The sequence below is a fragment of the Amblyomma mixtum genome, chromosome 3 (genome assembly GCF_055824585.1).
Source record: "Amblyomma mixtum isolate Tamu chromosome 3, ASM5582458v1, whole genome shotgun sequence".
Classification (NCBI taxonomy): Eukaryota; Metazoa; Arthropoda; class Arachnida; order Ixodida; family Ixodidae; genus Amblyomma; species Amblyomma mixtum.
Window position 1 is genome coordinate 368,261,331 of NC_143014.1, and position 17,316 is coordinate 368,278,646.

The 17,316-nt window shown below is 50.0% G+C and overlaps 1 protein-coding gene across 1 annotated transcript in view; it reads right to left on the minus strand.

The window, feature by feature from the left end:
- Window positions 1-891: 891 nt before the first annotated feature.
- Window positions 892-17,316, minus strand: part of LOC149356708 (LIM homeobox transcription factor 1-beta-like) — a 140,498-nt gene continuing 124,073 nt past the window's right edge. Inside the window, exons 6-9 of the mRNA XM_089584293.1 lie at window positions 13,903-13,980; window positions 8,931-9,096; window positions 7,348-7,440; window positions 892-1,277 (exon numbers count right to left, since the gene is read on the minus strand). Coding sequence (XP_089440419.1) covers window positions 1,027-1,277; window positions 7,348-7,440; window positions 8,931-9,096; window positions 13,903-13,980 — 588 coding nt within the window. The 3' untranslated portion in view covers window positions 892-1,026. The remainder of the gene's footprint in view (window positions 1,278-7,347; window positions 7,441-8,930; window positions 9,097-13,902; window positions 13,981-17,316) is intronic.

A 17,316-nucleotide genomic window follows, 5' to 3' on the forward strand; every position in this document is an offset into this window, starting at 1 on the left:
CACTGCAATTCTATTGCCCTATTGCCCCCTATTCTATTGCCCTTGTGGCACGTGTAATAAAGTGGGTAGCGCGACGACCCAACGGCAAAAACTAACAAACTGTGGCCAAGGCAGCGACCAGTCACAAGCCGTTCTTGCTGATGATTCGCTTAGGTCCAGGTTTCTTTTGCTGTTACCGTTTTGATCACCAGCAAATTTGGACTGAGTATGAAGCGCGACCGCAGCTTCAGGCTCCATCGGGCTGCCTACCACTAGCAGGTGAACAACAGCTTATCGCACAGTCGTTTGCATCACAGTAACGCCACTTCGTCTGGTCCGACCTCTCGCTTCATTTCCGCCGCGTTCACGATGCACCTTTTCAACATGCGTTCGCCGAGCGTAGTCATAAGAATGCAGTAATGCGCCGCCTAGGACGCACATTATCAGTAAGACCTTACACGAAGGCGAACAGTGGTCTTCCTATGTAGCTGCTAAATACAGAGGCACTCCTCGGGCGGGGAGAAAAAAAGCCTGTTGGAGCGCGTATTTTTAGAGCAAGCGGCACACGAGGAGTTTGGATCGTTCCCTGCACGTCCGATAACGTTACGCGACCGTTTGAGGTTAAGGACACGTCAGTCCATATCCAGCTTCCTGTATTTCCTAACGAAAATCGCACAGGGCAGTAGGCTTGCCAGAAGCAGTATTTGCGAGCACTACATGAGGCGGGGCAAAAGGGCTGAACTGCACCAAAGTTCAGCAACTAAAATCGACCCAGGATGCAGCATCAAGCATTAAAATGACTTTGCCGACCTCAACTCAGACCACGTTGCTTTGTAATTCCTTTGCGTGTATCGTACTTGGCTGACCAGTGGCCACTGCTCAGTGGGTGGACATGGCGCAGCGAAGCCGGTTTGAAAAGGTGCACTGTACAGTGGCGTGCCCTGCACAACATGCCCCCCGCCGTGCGCTCTACACCGGAGTGTGCCGGACTGCCGCGGAGTGGCGATGCCTGCGGTGGCGGCGCGGCGCGGCGGCGCCCTGGCACCGTCAGTTGGAGCCGCCGCCCAGGCACTCGCACTCGTTGTTGCTGAAGTAGGACGTCTGCATCGAGTACAGCTTGTCGATGGGGTTGACGGCCGACGAGGGGAACATGGCGTCCGGCAGCGTCGGGGGAGGCTGCCCGCCACTCCCGGCCCCGATGAGCACGTCCTCGAGGCCGCTCAGGGACGTCTCGCTCTCCATCGAAATCTCCGACTTCAGGTACGTCGGATCGACGTGCGTCGGCCCGTAGTAGGAACCTAGGAAAAAAAAGGCAGGGGCACTTTCAGCAAAAGCGCGAGGAAAAACGACATGAAACAACAGCTTGAGATGTACTTGTCTTTTACTGCTCTTTTACTAGTCCCATTACGAAAGAAAAGCCGGCAGCGTGTGTGTTTGTGTGCTCGCAGATGGCACTGAAAATCCCAGCGTTGGAAAAAAAAAAAGGGTGACGTCACTGGGCTGTCTTATGATGCACACAACAAGGCGAGCACCGCCACACAGGGAGTCATATACATGTCGGTCGTCTATACAGGGTGTTTCACCTATGACTTCACACAATACCTTAATTTTTTGAGTTAGAAGATTGCTTTTTTCGGCATAGCATTGTCAACGGTGTAGTACACCAGAATACAGCTAACACGTGCTAACTAGCAGTCTGATTAACTGATATTATATAGTTAACTTTCTTACTATTATTGTTTGGCTCCTTAATTATTGAGGCTTGTAGTTCATCGTAAGTAATATTCATATCAGTTTCTAAAATTTCGAAAACATGGTTGCCTTTAGCGCTTTGAGCCAAGATGTTTTGGCTATTTCGACGAGTTGCGTGCATTGGATAGGTTGCGGTGCCTGGAAGCTTCTCGAAAGTAAGTTTATTTTGGCGCGATGCAGCCAGAATTTGTTGGGCCACAACGCTGAGGGTAACCGCGGTTTAGAAATTCTAAAAACTGTTATGGGTATTACTTGGTGGGCTACACGCCTCTCATTAAGGAGCCTCACGGTAATAGATAAAAAGCTAACCATTCGATATTAGTTAACATCCTTATAGTTAGCACCTCCTAGCAGTACTCTGATGTACTACACCGCTAACAATGCTATGCCGAAAAAATTAGCGCTCTTCTAATGTAAGAGGCCTATTTTTAAAAATTATGTAAAGTCTTAGGTGAAACACCCTGTATATGCTCCCCACTGGCCGATATCAATGTGTCACCAGTTTTCCCGACATTCGCACCAAAATTGCGACGCACGGGTTGTCGCACAGTGTTGCGGGTGACGTCATATAATTTCTCGTTGCGTATAGCTTGCTTGTGCTAGTCAAGTTGGAGGCTAGCTTGCGACAGTGATTCGAACCGACGACGTTTGTACCTTCAGCTATATGCCTTCCCAGACTTTCTTATGAAAACTCTGATTGAACTGTTCATCGTACAGCGTTCCGGCTGGTGTCATACGCGCGCGTGCGTGCGTGTGTGTGTGTGCGAGTTCGGCCAACATTCATCGCCGAGCAGCGAGAGGGTCCGAACGTTTGCGGTCTGGTGCGCAACCAATACGCGAACACGTAAACTAGTAGAAAAGAACTTCAATGCATGTGCAAACATCACGCGTAAACAATACGCCTAGGGAAAGTGATGCTTTCGCATTCCTCCACGTAAGCAGTCCTAAATTGCTCTGCCGAATTTTTTTTCCGCTCCTAAGCACTTGCTTGCACTCGGTTACAATCCGTTTTCATCCTGTTTTGTCCGGCACCTGAGTGATATTTGATTATTTAAATACGGGTGCCACAAAACGTCTGCACAAACGAGCTGTAAAGCCGGCCGAAACACGCAAGCGTGGCTAACCGGGCCAGTCGGTGATTCACGTCAGCGGTAAACTGCTTTCGGTCAGAGTTCAATTTGTGTTTGTCCTTTCTCCGATGCTTGTGTAAAAAGTTGCGCTCTTTTCCTTTCGACACATACAACCGACATAATGTAGTCTTGGACTCATAATAGATAATGCACGGCTGATCGCGGCTATAAAAAGTTCCACAGGTCTGATCACTACTCATCCGGGCGGTAACTTCCGATGCTGTTTCTATGTCTCTTGAGCATTCGAAAAATCACGCGTTCGAGTGATTACGTACCGTTGTTGGAATGCTCATGCTGAGTTTTTGCGCTGTGATGTCGGCACACAGGGCGAAATCTATGTACGCGGCCGAATCTTTAGTGAGCAGGAAGACATCTGTTACTGATGAAAAACAAGTCAGCACATTGGCAGGGTCTAGGCTCTCACGGTAAATTCGTGATTCAATGGTCTCTGCTCACTTTCTCATGCAAATGGCTGTTTCTTCCCCACCCCCAGCCTATTTTTACCTTTAGTCCTCAAGAGCGCAGACAAGTGGTCCATACTCCCTTTCCCTTTCAGGGGCAGCTATCTGCTCGTGTGCTACAGTTGCTGCTGGCGCATGTTGGAACGCAGCTGCGGCGATCTGCTAAACAGAATTTAGGTGCCATACGAGGGCACTTCATTTACCGTAACTTTTATAACCCCTTCCGAAAATCCCGAAAAAACGACCAAAAAATTTCCTTTTTCCTTTCCGCGTTTCCGTCCCCTCTGCTGCCTGCACTGTCTGCGGCAGCCTACTACGCTCACTTACTTGTGGCACGCAGAGCGGCGGCACTAGCAAGCCCAAGCGCTTTAGTGAACTGATTCGAGCCTCCTGGTTCTATCAATGCTGGTATTTCTTAATGACGAGAGGGGGACAATTTAGCCCACTTTTAGCTCCTGCAGACAAGCGCAGTGTACATTTTAACCTAATTTCGTACAGGGCTCATGGATGACAAGAAAAGTTTTCTTTACGCAACCTGAACTCTACGGCCCCTTTTTAGCCGCTTAAACTGCGTGCGCTGTCTTCCCGCCACCTAGCTGCGTGCATGAGCACTGTAACTCTGTGATCACTACGGTGATGTCGAGGTAAAGGCGGCGAAAGCAGCGCCGGGGGTTTGGGGGAGGGGGACCGCAGCTGCGGTCTTAGAAGGAACTAAAAATGGTGCGCTGCCTAGGCACTAAGCAACACCCTCCGCGCAACTTTAAAAAAAAGCGGCAGGGTTTTGACGTAGTTTAATCGAGCAGACGTGCGAAAGCATGTGTTCAGCCTGATTGGCTCATGGTTTTAGCTTTGCTGGGTAGTCGGCATGTCTGGCGACGATATTAGACTCCGGTTAAGCTCTGATCGAGGTACAGCTGATCCGATCAGTTCGCGCCGCAGATGGAAGTTGGTGAAGACGACGACGTCAATGCGCAGCGCGAGAGTATGCTGCAGTTTAGCACGAGGTGTTGTCGGCTGCGGCCATGGAGGAAGGAAAGAACTTTTCCTTCCTCCATGGCTGCGGCGATAGCATAGTGCTCTCGAGCAGTGGCCAGCGAAGCTGATCTGCTCGCTCTGCCGCGCGTTCGAAACATACCCAGGCGCGGAGATGCGAAACCCAGTCGCGGCAAACCCAGTCACGGCAATCGCAGTGGTGGCGCCAGATGGCGCCACTTGTCCGCTAGGTGACCGAAAATCCGCTATATTGGGGCCAATGAGCGCGCATAAGATTTGATGGCCACTACTTTGATGAGCTACACGAATGTGAGCACATGCACTGCGCGGGCACCGGATGCTCCCCTTATAGACCAGATTTTTTTACCCTCGCACGCAGGCTGCGGACGCGCGCCTACTCTATACGCCAGTCGCCATCTGTCGGCGCGCGCGGCCCGAGGGACTGCGGGTCGCGCCGGCGCCGCGCATAGAACGCATGTTTACGTGTTCGCTTCTGCCGTTTTGTGCTCCATCAGCTAACGTATGAGGGTGTGTGCTGTGCGTCACTACTCACATTTGCCCTCTTCCAGACAGTGCTGCGGTTATCTTGTGCGCAGTTACTCGTTAACGTGACATCCGAGGGTAGTCGACCAGGTAGTGTACGGACTGGAAACCGGCACTTCTAAACAGATTTCTGCGCTGTCGTGTCGTTTGTTGTCGCCTTTTACGTGCGATATCATCTATGATAATTTTATGCATCAGAATAGATGTATTGATTTGACTCAGTGGAGTAATAACTGGATAGGCGAGCTGCAGACTGAAGGTTGTCCCGACGGAGCGCGTGTTTTCGATCACCAGTACGTGTTCGGCATCCCTGCGCTGAGCTTGCTCTTGTTCCCATTAAACAAATTTCATGCACAGGATTGTAAGCACGACCGCTACCGATTTCAGCTGCTTTTTCCGCACGCATGCCAGAGGGATCTGGGGGGGTAAATGTTTATATATAGTATCTTTCTGCTGTTGGTATCTATACTAGTTTGGTTTGGTTTATTAAGGTTGTACGTCCCAAAGCGACTCAGGCTATGAGGAACGCCGTAGTGAAGGGCTCCGGAAATTTCGACCACCTGGGGTTCTTTAACGTGCACTGACATCGCACAGTACACGGGCCTCTAGAATTTCGTCTCTATCGAAATTCGGCCGCTGCGGCCGGGATCGAACCCGCGTCTTTTGGGCCAGAGCCGAGAGCCGTAACCACTGAGCCACCGCAGCGGTGCGGTATCTACCTTATTGATAGGAAAATACTATGCGCGATTTCATTACATTTTCCACACTTAGCCAAACGGCTACGCAACGCTCTCACACGCGGCGAGAGCTCCTGAATAAAATAACGCTACTTCGGACCTCAGAATTAGTGAAAGCTGGATTAGCTGCTCATATCGATTCAAGCTTTGAAAAATTAAGCGAAAGTACGTTTTTATGCACCAGGTTGCATAAACCATGACAAAATTTGTTTTCTATTGGCGCTGCGACTCACTTGAGCTCACAGCGGTAATTTGTTGATAAACTGGCGCGGCGACAAGAAAGCCCTGTTTGTGAAAAGGGGGGGGGGGCTTTATGGCCGGCAGGAAGGAATAAGAGTGCATGGGAATTGGAAGTGCATGCTAGCCGCACACCTAATACTTGATATTGAACAAAAAGTTTCTTTGCGGTGGAACACCAAGCGGAATTCGATATAAGCACGAGCGCGTTCTAAGCGCCGGCACAATTGACCTGAATGTCAAACTAAATGTCATTAAAACGCGTCAATGTTATCGCTTTGATAACGTAAATACTTCCTGCAACACAGCCCCGCAGCGGAAGTATGCTCGACAATGTTTCTTTAGCGCCCGAAGCGCGGCTATATGCAGGCGCGGCCGCGGAACTGCCGCAGCCACGCAGTCCCCAAAGAAACGCCCGCACCGCGGCGCGCCAGTCAGTGCAAAATGGCCGCGCCCGGGAGAAGCTCAAAATTCTGGTCTATAGCCTGCGTCAACTTTGACGTCTACGCTATGAAATTACAGTGGTTGCCAGTGTTCATGCGCGAGCTACTCGGGGTCGCAGTTGTGAACAACCCACTTGAAGCCACTACGAAAAGTGCACCCTGCATTGATTACATCTTTGCATGACACGTAGATGTAACCAGCAAAAACTATGTGTCATACTTCAGTTACCATATGCCGTTACTCGCTGCCCTGCGCGACAGCACACAGAACAAATATACAATATACAATAAATGTTTTTTTTCTCCTAAATAGAGGAGGGCGTCATTTTTGTCGCACTTTTTGAGAGCGGCTATTAATTACACTTTTAAATCATAACTGACACACAATTTTGAGTGTCTCTAATTGACGTGCGAGGTTGAGAATTTGCCTAAAAGTATTCTTTTCCTTGGCCTAATTCATGGGCAACAATTTATACAAGTCCTGTGTCCTGATATCCTCATGTACATACGTGTCAACAAAACTTGGGGACAGGGCTAAATGGTTCATTCGTTCAGAAAGTAAAAAAAGCGATTTACGAAACAAACTGTGTGGCTGAAACAGGACACGGGACGAGCGCCAACTTCCCATCCGTCGGCATGAGTCCCTTTCGAAGACAGAACGTTGTGTGGCTTGCACCGCGTGTTGCAAAAGCAATGATGGATACAAATGCTTTGACTTGAGACGAAGAAGTGTCGCATACAATAGGGCCCTTGAAACCATATAGCACACTTACAAGTTTTGTTGAGCCATCTTTCCAATGTTCAAGGTGTAATATACTTGTTCGTCAGTCAACGCATTCGCATTCCTCATCGTTGCTTCAACATACCGTGCAAGACACGACGCCTTCGAAACAGACGCCCGCTTATGTGAACAACGGCGCGCTACGCATGCATAGCCCCAGAACCAATTGCTCGATTGGCACAAACTCTTGGCACCGCAACGGAAAACGTTCAGCGCATTGCTGAACTTGCTAGGAGTTCACTGCGCAGGAGGCGACTTGCAGCACGCACAGGTGGGACAGGCATCGCTTACCGTCGTGATGCGTACCGTAAGGTAGCGGTTGCAGCTGGTACGGAGATCCCACGGCAGACGACTCGAGAAGCCCTAGCCTCGAGAAGGGCGGTGCTGCGCAGGGAAGAAACGGTGCCGTTAGCAGAGCACTTTCCTGGCGCCTGTGTCGTTATACAGTCGGTGCAACGCACGCGCTTACGAAAAATATTGCTCTTTTATTAATCTTTGACTGGCTTCGCGGGACCGCGTAAAAGTAATAAAACTCCTGCCGTAATTGAGGAACAAGGAGAATACAACTTTTACGGCAATGTTTCAGTTGACCCCCTGGCTCAGCAATGCGTGTTCAGTCTCCGAACCAATCTTTACTCATTCTGTTCTGGATAGGTGCTCAAAGTGATTCAAATATACTAGGAAGTAGAAAATCCGCAGCCACAGTTCGACGCTGCTTCATTGCGAACAAGTGGCGGGAACGTTGCACTGTACATACTTCAGAAAGCCACTAAGAAGAGACAATAAATACTCCTGCGAATAACTGCAAGATGCAAAAACGCAAAGCAACAACCACGATTTTCTGAAGACAACCACGTCATTTGATAGCATCCACCACATTGTCAACTGCGATTTGGGGCAGCTTCTAGCTAGCGCCTCATTACCTTGTGGAATATGCGTCAACGGGAGAAGTCGTGCATTTTGGCATCGCTAATTACGCGGACAGTGGACTGGGTTTCTCCACCTGGCTTGCGTTGAAGGTGATTTCCCGCATGCGTCAAAGGCAGCGGCCTCTCGATGCCTCGTTTGTTGCAGAAAAAAAGCGTCATCATCATCATCATCATCAGCCGGATTACGCCCACTGCAGAGCGAAGGCCGCTCCCATGTCTCTCCAATCAACCCTGTCCTGGCACAGCTGTGGCCAACGTATCCCCGAATACTTCTTATTCTCATCCGCCCGCCTATCTTTCTGGCCCCCTGCTACGTTTGCCTTCTCTTGGAGCCCACTCCGTTACCCTTAAGGATCAGCGGTTTTCTTTCCTTTGCCCTACATGCCCTGCCCAAGCCCATTTCTTCCTCTTGATTTTCACTAACCTGATTTTCATTAACCCGCGTTTGTTCCCACACCCACTCCGCCCGCTTCCAGTCTCTCAATGTTACACCTATCGTTTTTCTTTCCATATCTCGCTGCGTTGTCCGTAACTTAAGCTGAACCCTTTTCGTTAGCCTCCGCGTTTCTGCCCCATAGGTGAGTACCGTTAAGATAAAGCTGTAGTATACTTTTCTGTTGAGGGATACTGGTAAACTGCCATTTATGATCTCAAAGAAAGGAAAGGAAAACACCGCGCGGTGATGGAATTGCATAACCACGCCTGGGGTGCGGCCTGACCTCGGTGACCAGAACGGACGACGTACTCCCCCTTCAGAACAGGATTAGGCCACCCTGGTGTTGTACTTGGCCTCAACCTCCAGTATGAACAATCCAATTAAAGGAAAGCGCAGGATGAATAAAATGGGCCAGAAATAGATGTGTGAAAGTTGCTGCGTTGTCAAACACAAGAACAAGACCCTTCGCGCTTTTTCTTCGTAGAGACGCTGCGGGACGCGGGACTCACAACTGAGGTCGGCGGGTGAGGCCGACTGGCGGCCGTCGTCGCTCTTCTTGGAGTCCTTGGTGGAGGAGGCCATCTCGCTGCCCGAGCTGTCTCCGCCCGCGTTCTGCTGCTGCTGCTGCTGCTGCTGCTGTTGCTGTTGCTGCTGCTTCCGCTGGATCTTCTTTAACTGCGCTCAGAGACGACGGGGATGCATTCACATGGACACCCTCTACTTTTGGTTTCCTTCGCTCGGAAATAACATAGAAATCGAGGGGGCGGAGGGAACACAGAAGAACACTTAACGTTCAATCATGACTTTCAAGCGTGAGCTTCAACGTGACATCTGTCTGCGCTGTTTAAGGAGCAAGACCAATTGAAAACTCGCAGAGAAGGAAAAAAGAAGCCATGGCAAATGTATCGAGTTCTCTTCAACTCTATCTTAACTCTGCATTTCGAAATCGCTGAAGCTGAGGTGCACTCTTTTGGCGTTGTCTAAAGGGCGGGCGTGAACTCGTCCGCATATAAGTGAGTTCACTAACTTTCATGACAATGCTAAATGACATTTAAACACATTGTGCGCGAGGTATAAAGCTCAATAGGTGCAGGAAAGATATTTTTCCCGTGACATGATCTCAGAATGTCGCCGAAATACGTCACTAAGGTTGTTTATTTATTTTTTCCGCTCAAACGCCTCAGCGATTAAGACCTCGAAATTAACACCATTATTATTATTTATTTTATTTTATTTTATTTTATTTGGAATACTGCCAACCCCAGAAGGGTCATTACAGGAGGGAATGAAAAAAAAGAAAGATTGGGAAAAAAAACAAAACAAATACACATGATGAAACAGGGTCAACAATGCCTATAAGAAAGAACTGCCTTTTCAGCGAGCGCAATAAATTTTTCCAATGTTGGCTGCGCGGTAAAATAGCCGGAGTATGCTAAAATAGAGTATGCTAGAATAGTATGCTAAAATAGGAGTATGCTAAAATAGGTAAAATAGCCGGAGTAAAATAGCCGGAGTAGGCTAGCTACTCCGGCTATTTTTTGTTGAACTGAAAAGAACAAAGCGAGAGGTCCACTTCTACGCTTACACATCACGAAATCTAAAGCTCACAGCTATACCACGTGCTTCAGGGAAACCTGCCACTAATTCTAAAAAATGTGTTCTATGAGGGAAAAAGATGGCAATTTCGTCATTGTAATAGCAGTGTTGGTGGATGTCAAAAAAACAGGTGAATCACGTTAACTAGTAAGCTGCTTACATATATTCTAACAGATAACTTTATAACTGTTACAGATAGGAACCTGGCTGCAATTAGAGATTGCTAGCTGGTCGTTATTAGCAGGCATATCTGTTTTTAGAATTCCAAAAACTTCCAAACAGACTTCCAACAAACAAACAAACAAACAAACAAACAAACAAACAAACAAACTTCAAACAAACTTCTAACAAGACTACCCTCGATGCAGTAGCTCAGAAAGTTTCGGTCAATTCTCGAGCGATTCAAACATTGCGCGCCGGCTGCGCGCGAACAGCGACGTCCATCAAATCGCGTCACTCCGCGGCACACGTGCCACGTGACCTTCTATGTCGCGCCAGAGCTGCGTTCCTGGCCGCTGCTAATAGCCTCAGACGAGGCGGGGACGAGAAGGCCAAGCAGCGCGCGACGTTCGCTGGTCGCCGCAGCTTTGCCCGCGCGCGATTTCCGCCAGAAATGGCCGAAATTTGATGAGCTGCAGCGGCGAGGGTAATCGCGTTTCCGCGACTCTAACACACGATATGGCTATTACTGACAGCTAAAAATATCTGGAGCCAGGCTCCAAACTCTAATAGTCAGAAAATTATTCATCACAAAGTGGTTAATCGTCTGACAAGTCCTCCATCATATAGGAGCGTCTCAATAGGTGACTTGCCAGCCCATTTCAGTGTTTGTCAGTGCTTTGAAGGTGCATTTTTTCTTTTTTGGCCCTCACATGCGACCTCTTCGCGTACACTTAGGCCAAAGAGCTCAGTGGTTGTTTCGTTTCTCTAGGAAAGCATGTGACAGGGTTGAACACGATCACCTCTTTGCGGTACCCTCCTGTCCAAGCTCTCCGGAGAGGTTTGTGAGCACAATAGGCACCCTGTATTCGGGGCTGATGGGCGCAACGTTAAGAGGCCGGAAGCGGGCAGAGTGGGTGAGCGGACAAACACGGGTTATTCACATTCCAGTTGAAATCAAGAGGAAGAAATTGGCTTGGTGTAATGACAAGGCAAGATAGCCGCTGGTCCTTAAGGGTAACAGAGTGGATTCCAGGAGAAGGCAAGCATAGCAGGGGGCGGCAGAAAGTTAGGTGGGCGAATGAGATTAAGAAGTTTGCGGGGATACGATGGCTGCAGCTGGCCAAGGGCAGGGTTGGTTGGAGAGACATGGGAGAGGCCTTTGCCCTGCAGTGGGCGTAGGCAGACTGATGGTGATGATGATTCGGGGCTGTCCAGTCAGTTGGTGGTGAGTGGTGACCTTTGTGGCGATCTAAGCGTGACCCGAGGAGTAAGGCAGGGATGCCTACTGTCACTCGCTTTGTTCGTGCTCTCAGTGAACCACTGGAAGGCCACCCTGCCATTCGAGGCTTTCCAGTGCAGGGCAGTGTTCCGATTTCTGCGTTATTTCTTTCTTTTTACGGGACGCAGATAGCTTTGTCGCGCTCCTCAAAGCCTTTAGTGAATATGCGGCCTTTTCAGGGGCAGAGGCCAATACAGAAAACAGCCAAGCCTTGAAATTTGGCACGCTTCGAAGCACATTGCCCGGGGGCGTCCAGTTTGTGGATGGTGTCCCAGTGCTCGGAGTCATTTTGGAGCCAGCAGGCGTGTTGCAGAGAACGTGGGACGACGCCCTCACGCGCACGCAGTAGCATCGGTTGCTCACCTTGAGCTGTCTCTGAACGCCAAAGCCATGTTTTCGCGAACGTGCGCTGCGGCGTATGAATTTTGCGTCGCGCGAGTTGCTCCCATACCCCGTCGTATAACAGGCAAGCTCGGCTCGCTAGCTGGGCAAACCCTGTGGAACGGGAAACTGGCTCTGGTGTCCCGACAAGTCGTCTGCGTTGAACGTGACAGAAGGGGGTCTCAATTTGCCGTCTTGGTAGGCAACTGCGCGAGCTTTCGCGGTGAAAGCTGTTCTAGACCTGTTGGGCGCCCAAGCCAACAGGGGCCGAACGTTGACTGTTCTGGCTAGGCACGGGGAGTCGGATTTTTCTGTCACAGCAACAAACAGAGCCACGAACCGAAGAAGCAATTCCCATTTTATAAGGTTACAACAAAAATTTTTTCGGTTCTTGCAAACACAGTGTCCGGACATCGACATCCGGGAAACGCCAGTAGCGCGGATCAGCGCAGCGTTCGCCGTACTTCCCCTTAGAATATGAGAGAAGCCAACAGCCACAGAAACCAAGGGGCACAGGGGATTTTTTTTAATTTTTATTTATTTATTTTGTGCTGTTGATCAATTTGTGTTACTGAATATGTTATCGCTTAAAGCTAATTGATCCCACCGGATCTCAGCTACACCCTCGCCGTTCAATGACGTTCTACGTCACATCAGCGGTAACTCAGGACGTGCTACGTCCGCCGCTTAAGAGCGTGGGTGGCGCTGGTGAACACTCCCAAGGTTAGGTTATTTGTAAACATAAATACCCCCGAAAGCAGAAGGTTTGACAGCCGTCGCCGTAGCTCAGCGGTAGAGCACCGGACGCGTAATTCGGAGGTCGTGGGTTCGGATCCAACCGGCGGCATGTGGTTGTTTTTTCTTCTGCTTTTCTAATCAATTAGCTTTAAGCGATAACATATTCAGTAATATAAATTGATCAACACCACAAAATAAATAAATAAAAATTAAAAAAATCCCCTGTGCCGCTTGGTTTCTGTGGCTGTTGGCTTCTCTCATATTTATAACGAGCCCCTCATTCCCCTTTCCTCTTCTGCTTAATGGCCGCGGCGGCTAGAATTTCTTTGGAGGAGAAATTCTAGAGGCCCGTGTACTGTGCGATGTCAGTGCACGTTAAAGAACCCCAGGTGGTCGAAATTTCCGGAGCCCTTCACTACGGCGTCTCTCATAGCCTTAGTCGCTTTGGGACGTTAAACCCCCCAAAACCAAACAACCAATCTTCTGCTTAATCCCCTTAGAATAGGAAGGCGAAGCTTCTCCCACGAAACGTAAAGCTCTTGTGACCAGTGTTTTTCCAAAATAAATCCAAAAACTTCAGTGGCGCCGACGCTGGAAAAAAAAAGGAACGCCTCGCGGAGTCAGACTTCACGCACAAATCACGCGGCCTTACTGCAATCAAGTCGAAACACAGCGGCATGCCCTCGAAGAATGTGTCGAGGCGCGGACCTTGTGCTTGCTAATAGAGTTCATCCGCGACAGAAGCTCAATGTTCTAGCGCCTTTTGATCGCAGTAGCAATGTATCTTCTTTGGAAGCGGCGACACTTGACAGAAGTGCGCGCAAGGCGCCAGCGCACCTTGTGCCCGCTCCTGCAAAACATGTGGTTCACCACGTGGACCTTCTTAGACGAAGAATTGTCGGTTGGTGGTGAAGCGCTTTTCTTTCGGCACTGGTCGACTGCCTTCAGTTCACAACGGGGCGGCCGAGTCCCACCCATGCAGTACTGAGAGAGGTGCACTTTGTCTTGTCAAGATTGGAACTCTATCATACAAACGAACGTTACGCGTGTGCGTTGCAAGATGTACCGCTCCTTTAATAAGGTGCATGATGCTGACTTAAGAGTTGTATGTGTGTGCAACCCCCTCCCCCACCTCTCCCAGGACATTTCGAACATGATCGGACAGAGAAACAAGGAATGCGAAGGGGACAAGCTTTGAGTGCGTGCGCCAGCAGCAGTTTTTCCTCCCTTTCTCTCAAATCATTTCCCAAGTACGAAAGAACAGTCTGTCGCGCAGTTGGCCCTTCGACAGTGCAAACACTGGCGGAGGTATAATCGAATCTTACCTTTGCTCTTTGGTTCTGGAACCACACTTGGACAATCCGCACGCTCAGGCCTGTTTCTTTGGCCAGTGTCTCCCGAACCTGCACACGAGAATAGAATAAATGAAGCGCTTTTTAAAGTATCTGAGGAGCCCCCAGAGCCACTGAACAGCCTCAACGAAGCCTCGACTCAGAGAAAGCGTCTCACGAACAATATTACCCATATACTATAGTACCCATTTCCAACATCTTCTGCAGATCATTGTGTCGCCGTTGCTAAAGCGCCGCAGCCAGAGTGGAGCCGCGCAGTGACCGCTCAGATCTTGACCACCTTATGTTGCCGACTCCCTCCGTCGTACCTACTATGAGTTACCCTCCTATGGTACCAAACAACTCTGCAGCAATATCAAGGCCTGTGTCGTTGCGCGGAAGGATCGTGAGGCGTGTCCGCAGCATTGCAATCGCGAAGGCTCTCCCGCTAACATAACGTTTGTTGGGACATATGCTCGATAAAGTGACAGAAAGTGACGCAAGAGACATCCCATGTCTTTCTTTCTGCAAAAAAAAAATTACAATTTTAATAAAAAACCCCTGGGTGCCGACCGCCTCCCATTTGGTGGGGCTGCTACAGGTCCTCCTTTCCTGCTTTTCAGTTTTTTTCAGACAACACGCTTCAGCAGTAACCATTTTCTTTTATTTTACAATTCGCTTCTTCCTCACCCGGAAAGCCTTAGTGTTGGGGGACAGGTCTCACTTCTCTGACCTTACATTGCTGTGCAAAATAGATTCTTTAATATTGCAGGACCAACTCACCAAGTAGCATGCAGTACTGAACGCGAAATGGATGATAGATTCCTCGTGTCTGCGTGAGCTTTTGGCTGGGTCATTCCAGCTGCAACGATGGTCTAGGCTTCTTAGGGCCTCTTTGTTGCACGGGTTATTCTATCACATTTATCGCTGTAAACCACTTGACCCTATTATCGAGCGACTCGAGGCCGCTTTTTCAGCGGGCCTTCCTGCGGAATAATGACTCGCCAAGAATAAGCGACGACTTATTCTCCGCTGATGTATTGCCTAACGCACCTCGGCAGTCGAGAAGGCGTCACTTGCGGCACCTCCGTTAGTTTCGTGTTTGCTTTGCTCTGCGGCAACTGGCGATCACGCGAAAGTGTCGCTGACAGCCCAACGGAGAGAAATCGACTCAAATCAACCAAGTCACGCACCTAAGTAGCCCAACTCGGAGGCTCGCTCTACTCGCTGCAATAACGCCGGCCAGGCACGAGAGACATTTCGCATAATGTAGCGAAGTGCGAGTGAGCCAGCGCAGGCCCAATCAAAGACAAATGCAGCACATAAATCACCGCTCGCCTCTTTCCACCCTTTCGCGAAACTTTTCACCGCCGACGCACACGCGCCAACGCCCCCGCGCCTTATTTTGTTTTCCCGGGGCCAGCCAGGTGTGGCGAGAGACGCCAACGGTGACACGCGGTCGTCGTATCGAGCACCGAAGCGCGCGCATTTCACGCTCGGAGTGTCCCACAGGTTTCCTCGAAAACCACCTCTTCCGCCCTGGGCTCCGACGGCGGCGCCACCCGGCAGTCGCCCCCAAAGAGCAAAATTCTCGGCCTCCTCCTCGCCCACGGAGAAACCGCGGCTTTCTCTTTGGCCGCTTGTCTCTTTGGGTTTTTCACGGAGCTTCGACCTCGGCGCAAGCACGCCGCGTGAGCTCCATATTAATTTCGCGACATTATCCGCGATGCCGAGAGCCGATCGCGCGACGCGGCGTCCCGTGGTCGCCGCTTTATTAAATCTCGGGACAAGTGATAAATAACCGCCCCGCACCTTCCCTCCTCGTGGCCCTTGTTGGCGCCCGCTTCCCCTGTGTTTGTTTTCCTTTTGTCTCCACGAGGGATCTCTCTCGCTTTGGGGCGCAGCCACCAATCCTCGCCACCGGCGCCCGCGGAGCTCACTGGCTGGCTATGTCCTCAAGCGAAGAACAGGGCTCCCGCGTACATTCCTCACTTGGTGGTGGTGGATGGCAGCTTTTCTCTTCCACCAACATCACTCCCACCTTCGCTGGTGCGGCGGGCCTTCCTTTGCCCTTCTGCCACACAATGAGTGAAGTTGCTACACACACTCATATATATATATATATATATATATATATATATATATATATATATATATATATATATATATATATATATATATATATTCAAAAGAAAACATTCGACAGAAGTCTGTCTGGTTGGGAAATTTAATGTTAGGAGAAGGTAAGTGACGCCAACCAAGTAAAATACAGGAAAAACACGACGTTTCGGGACCGGCTCGGCCCCTTCTTCACGGTGTGACTACGGGCGAGCGCAGCTTGGCTTTTTAAGCCCCTGTGTGGAGGACCTGCGGGTCAATGGCCGCAGCCCATGGACGTAGGATGAGGGGAGAGTCCCCAGGGAACGATTAACATTCTCTCGTGTTTGCTGTATGTGCCACGACTCGAGTAGAAGCCTCCTGCGTGGGTTAGCTTCCGTTTCCAATACAATGGTGCTGTCGAAGTCAATTGGGTGGTCACACCCTTCACAGTGTTCGGCCACGGCGCTGCGTTGACGATTCATGTGACGGACGTCCGCTTTGTGTTGGTTCATCCTTTCCGCGGAAGGAGAAGAACCGAGTCATTTCTGACCTCCAAAAGAACGGCTACCCAAGCTCATTCATCCGGCGCATTATCAGGAAACAAGAAAGGCAAAACAAAATCCGGTCTATTATTTCCTCAGACGCATGCCAGAAGCGGAAACGTGTTTGCGTCCCCTACGTGAGAGGCGTGAGCGAGACGCTCGGTCGCATTCTCGGAAAAGAAGGGGTGCTGACAACCCACAAACCGACCAGCACTATCGGTCGCCTTCTCCCCCGCCCAAAATACCGGCAGCCCAGAGAAAAGGCCCAGGGCGTCGTGTACAAAATTCCGTGTTCCGTCTGCCCGGCGTCGTACATAGGGGAAACGAAGAACTTCGCGGAAAGGATGAACCAACACAAAGCGGACGTCCGTCACATGAATCGTCAACGCAGCGCCGTGGCCGAACAGTGTGAAGGGTGTGACCACCCAATTGACTTCGACAGCACCATTGTATTGGAAACGGAAGCTAACCCACGCAGGAGGCTTCTACTCGAGTCGTGGCACATACAGCAAACACGAGAGAATGTTAATCGTTCCCTGGGGACTCTCCCCTCATCCTACGTCCATGGGCTGCGGCCATTGACCCGCAGGTCCTCCACACAGGGGCTTAAAAAGCCAAGCTGCGCTCGCCCGTAGTCACACCGTGAAGAAGGGGCCGAGCCGGTCCCGAAACGTCGTGTTTTTCCTGTATTTTACTTGGTTGGCGTCACTTACCTTCTCCTAATATATATATATATATATATATATATATATATATATATATATAT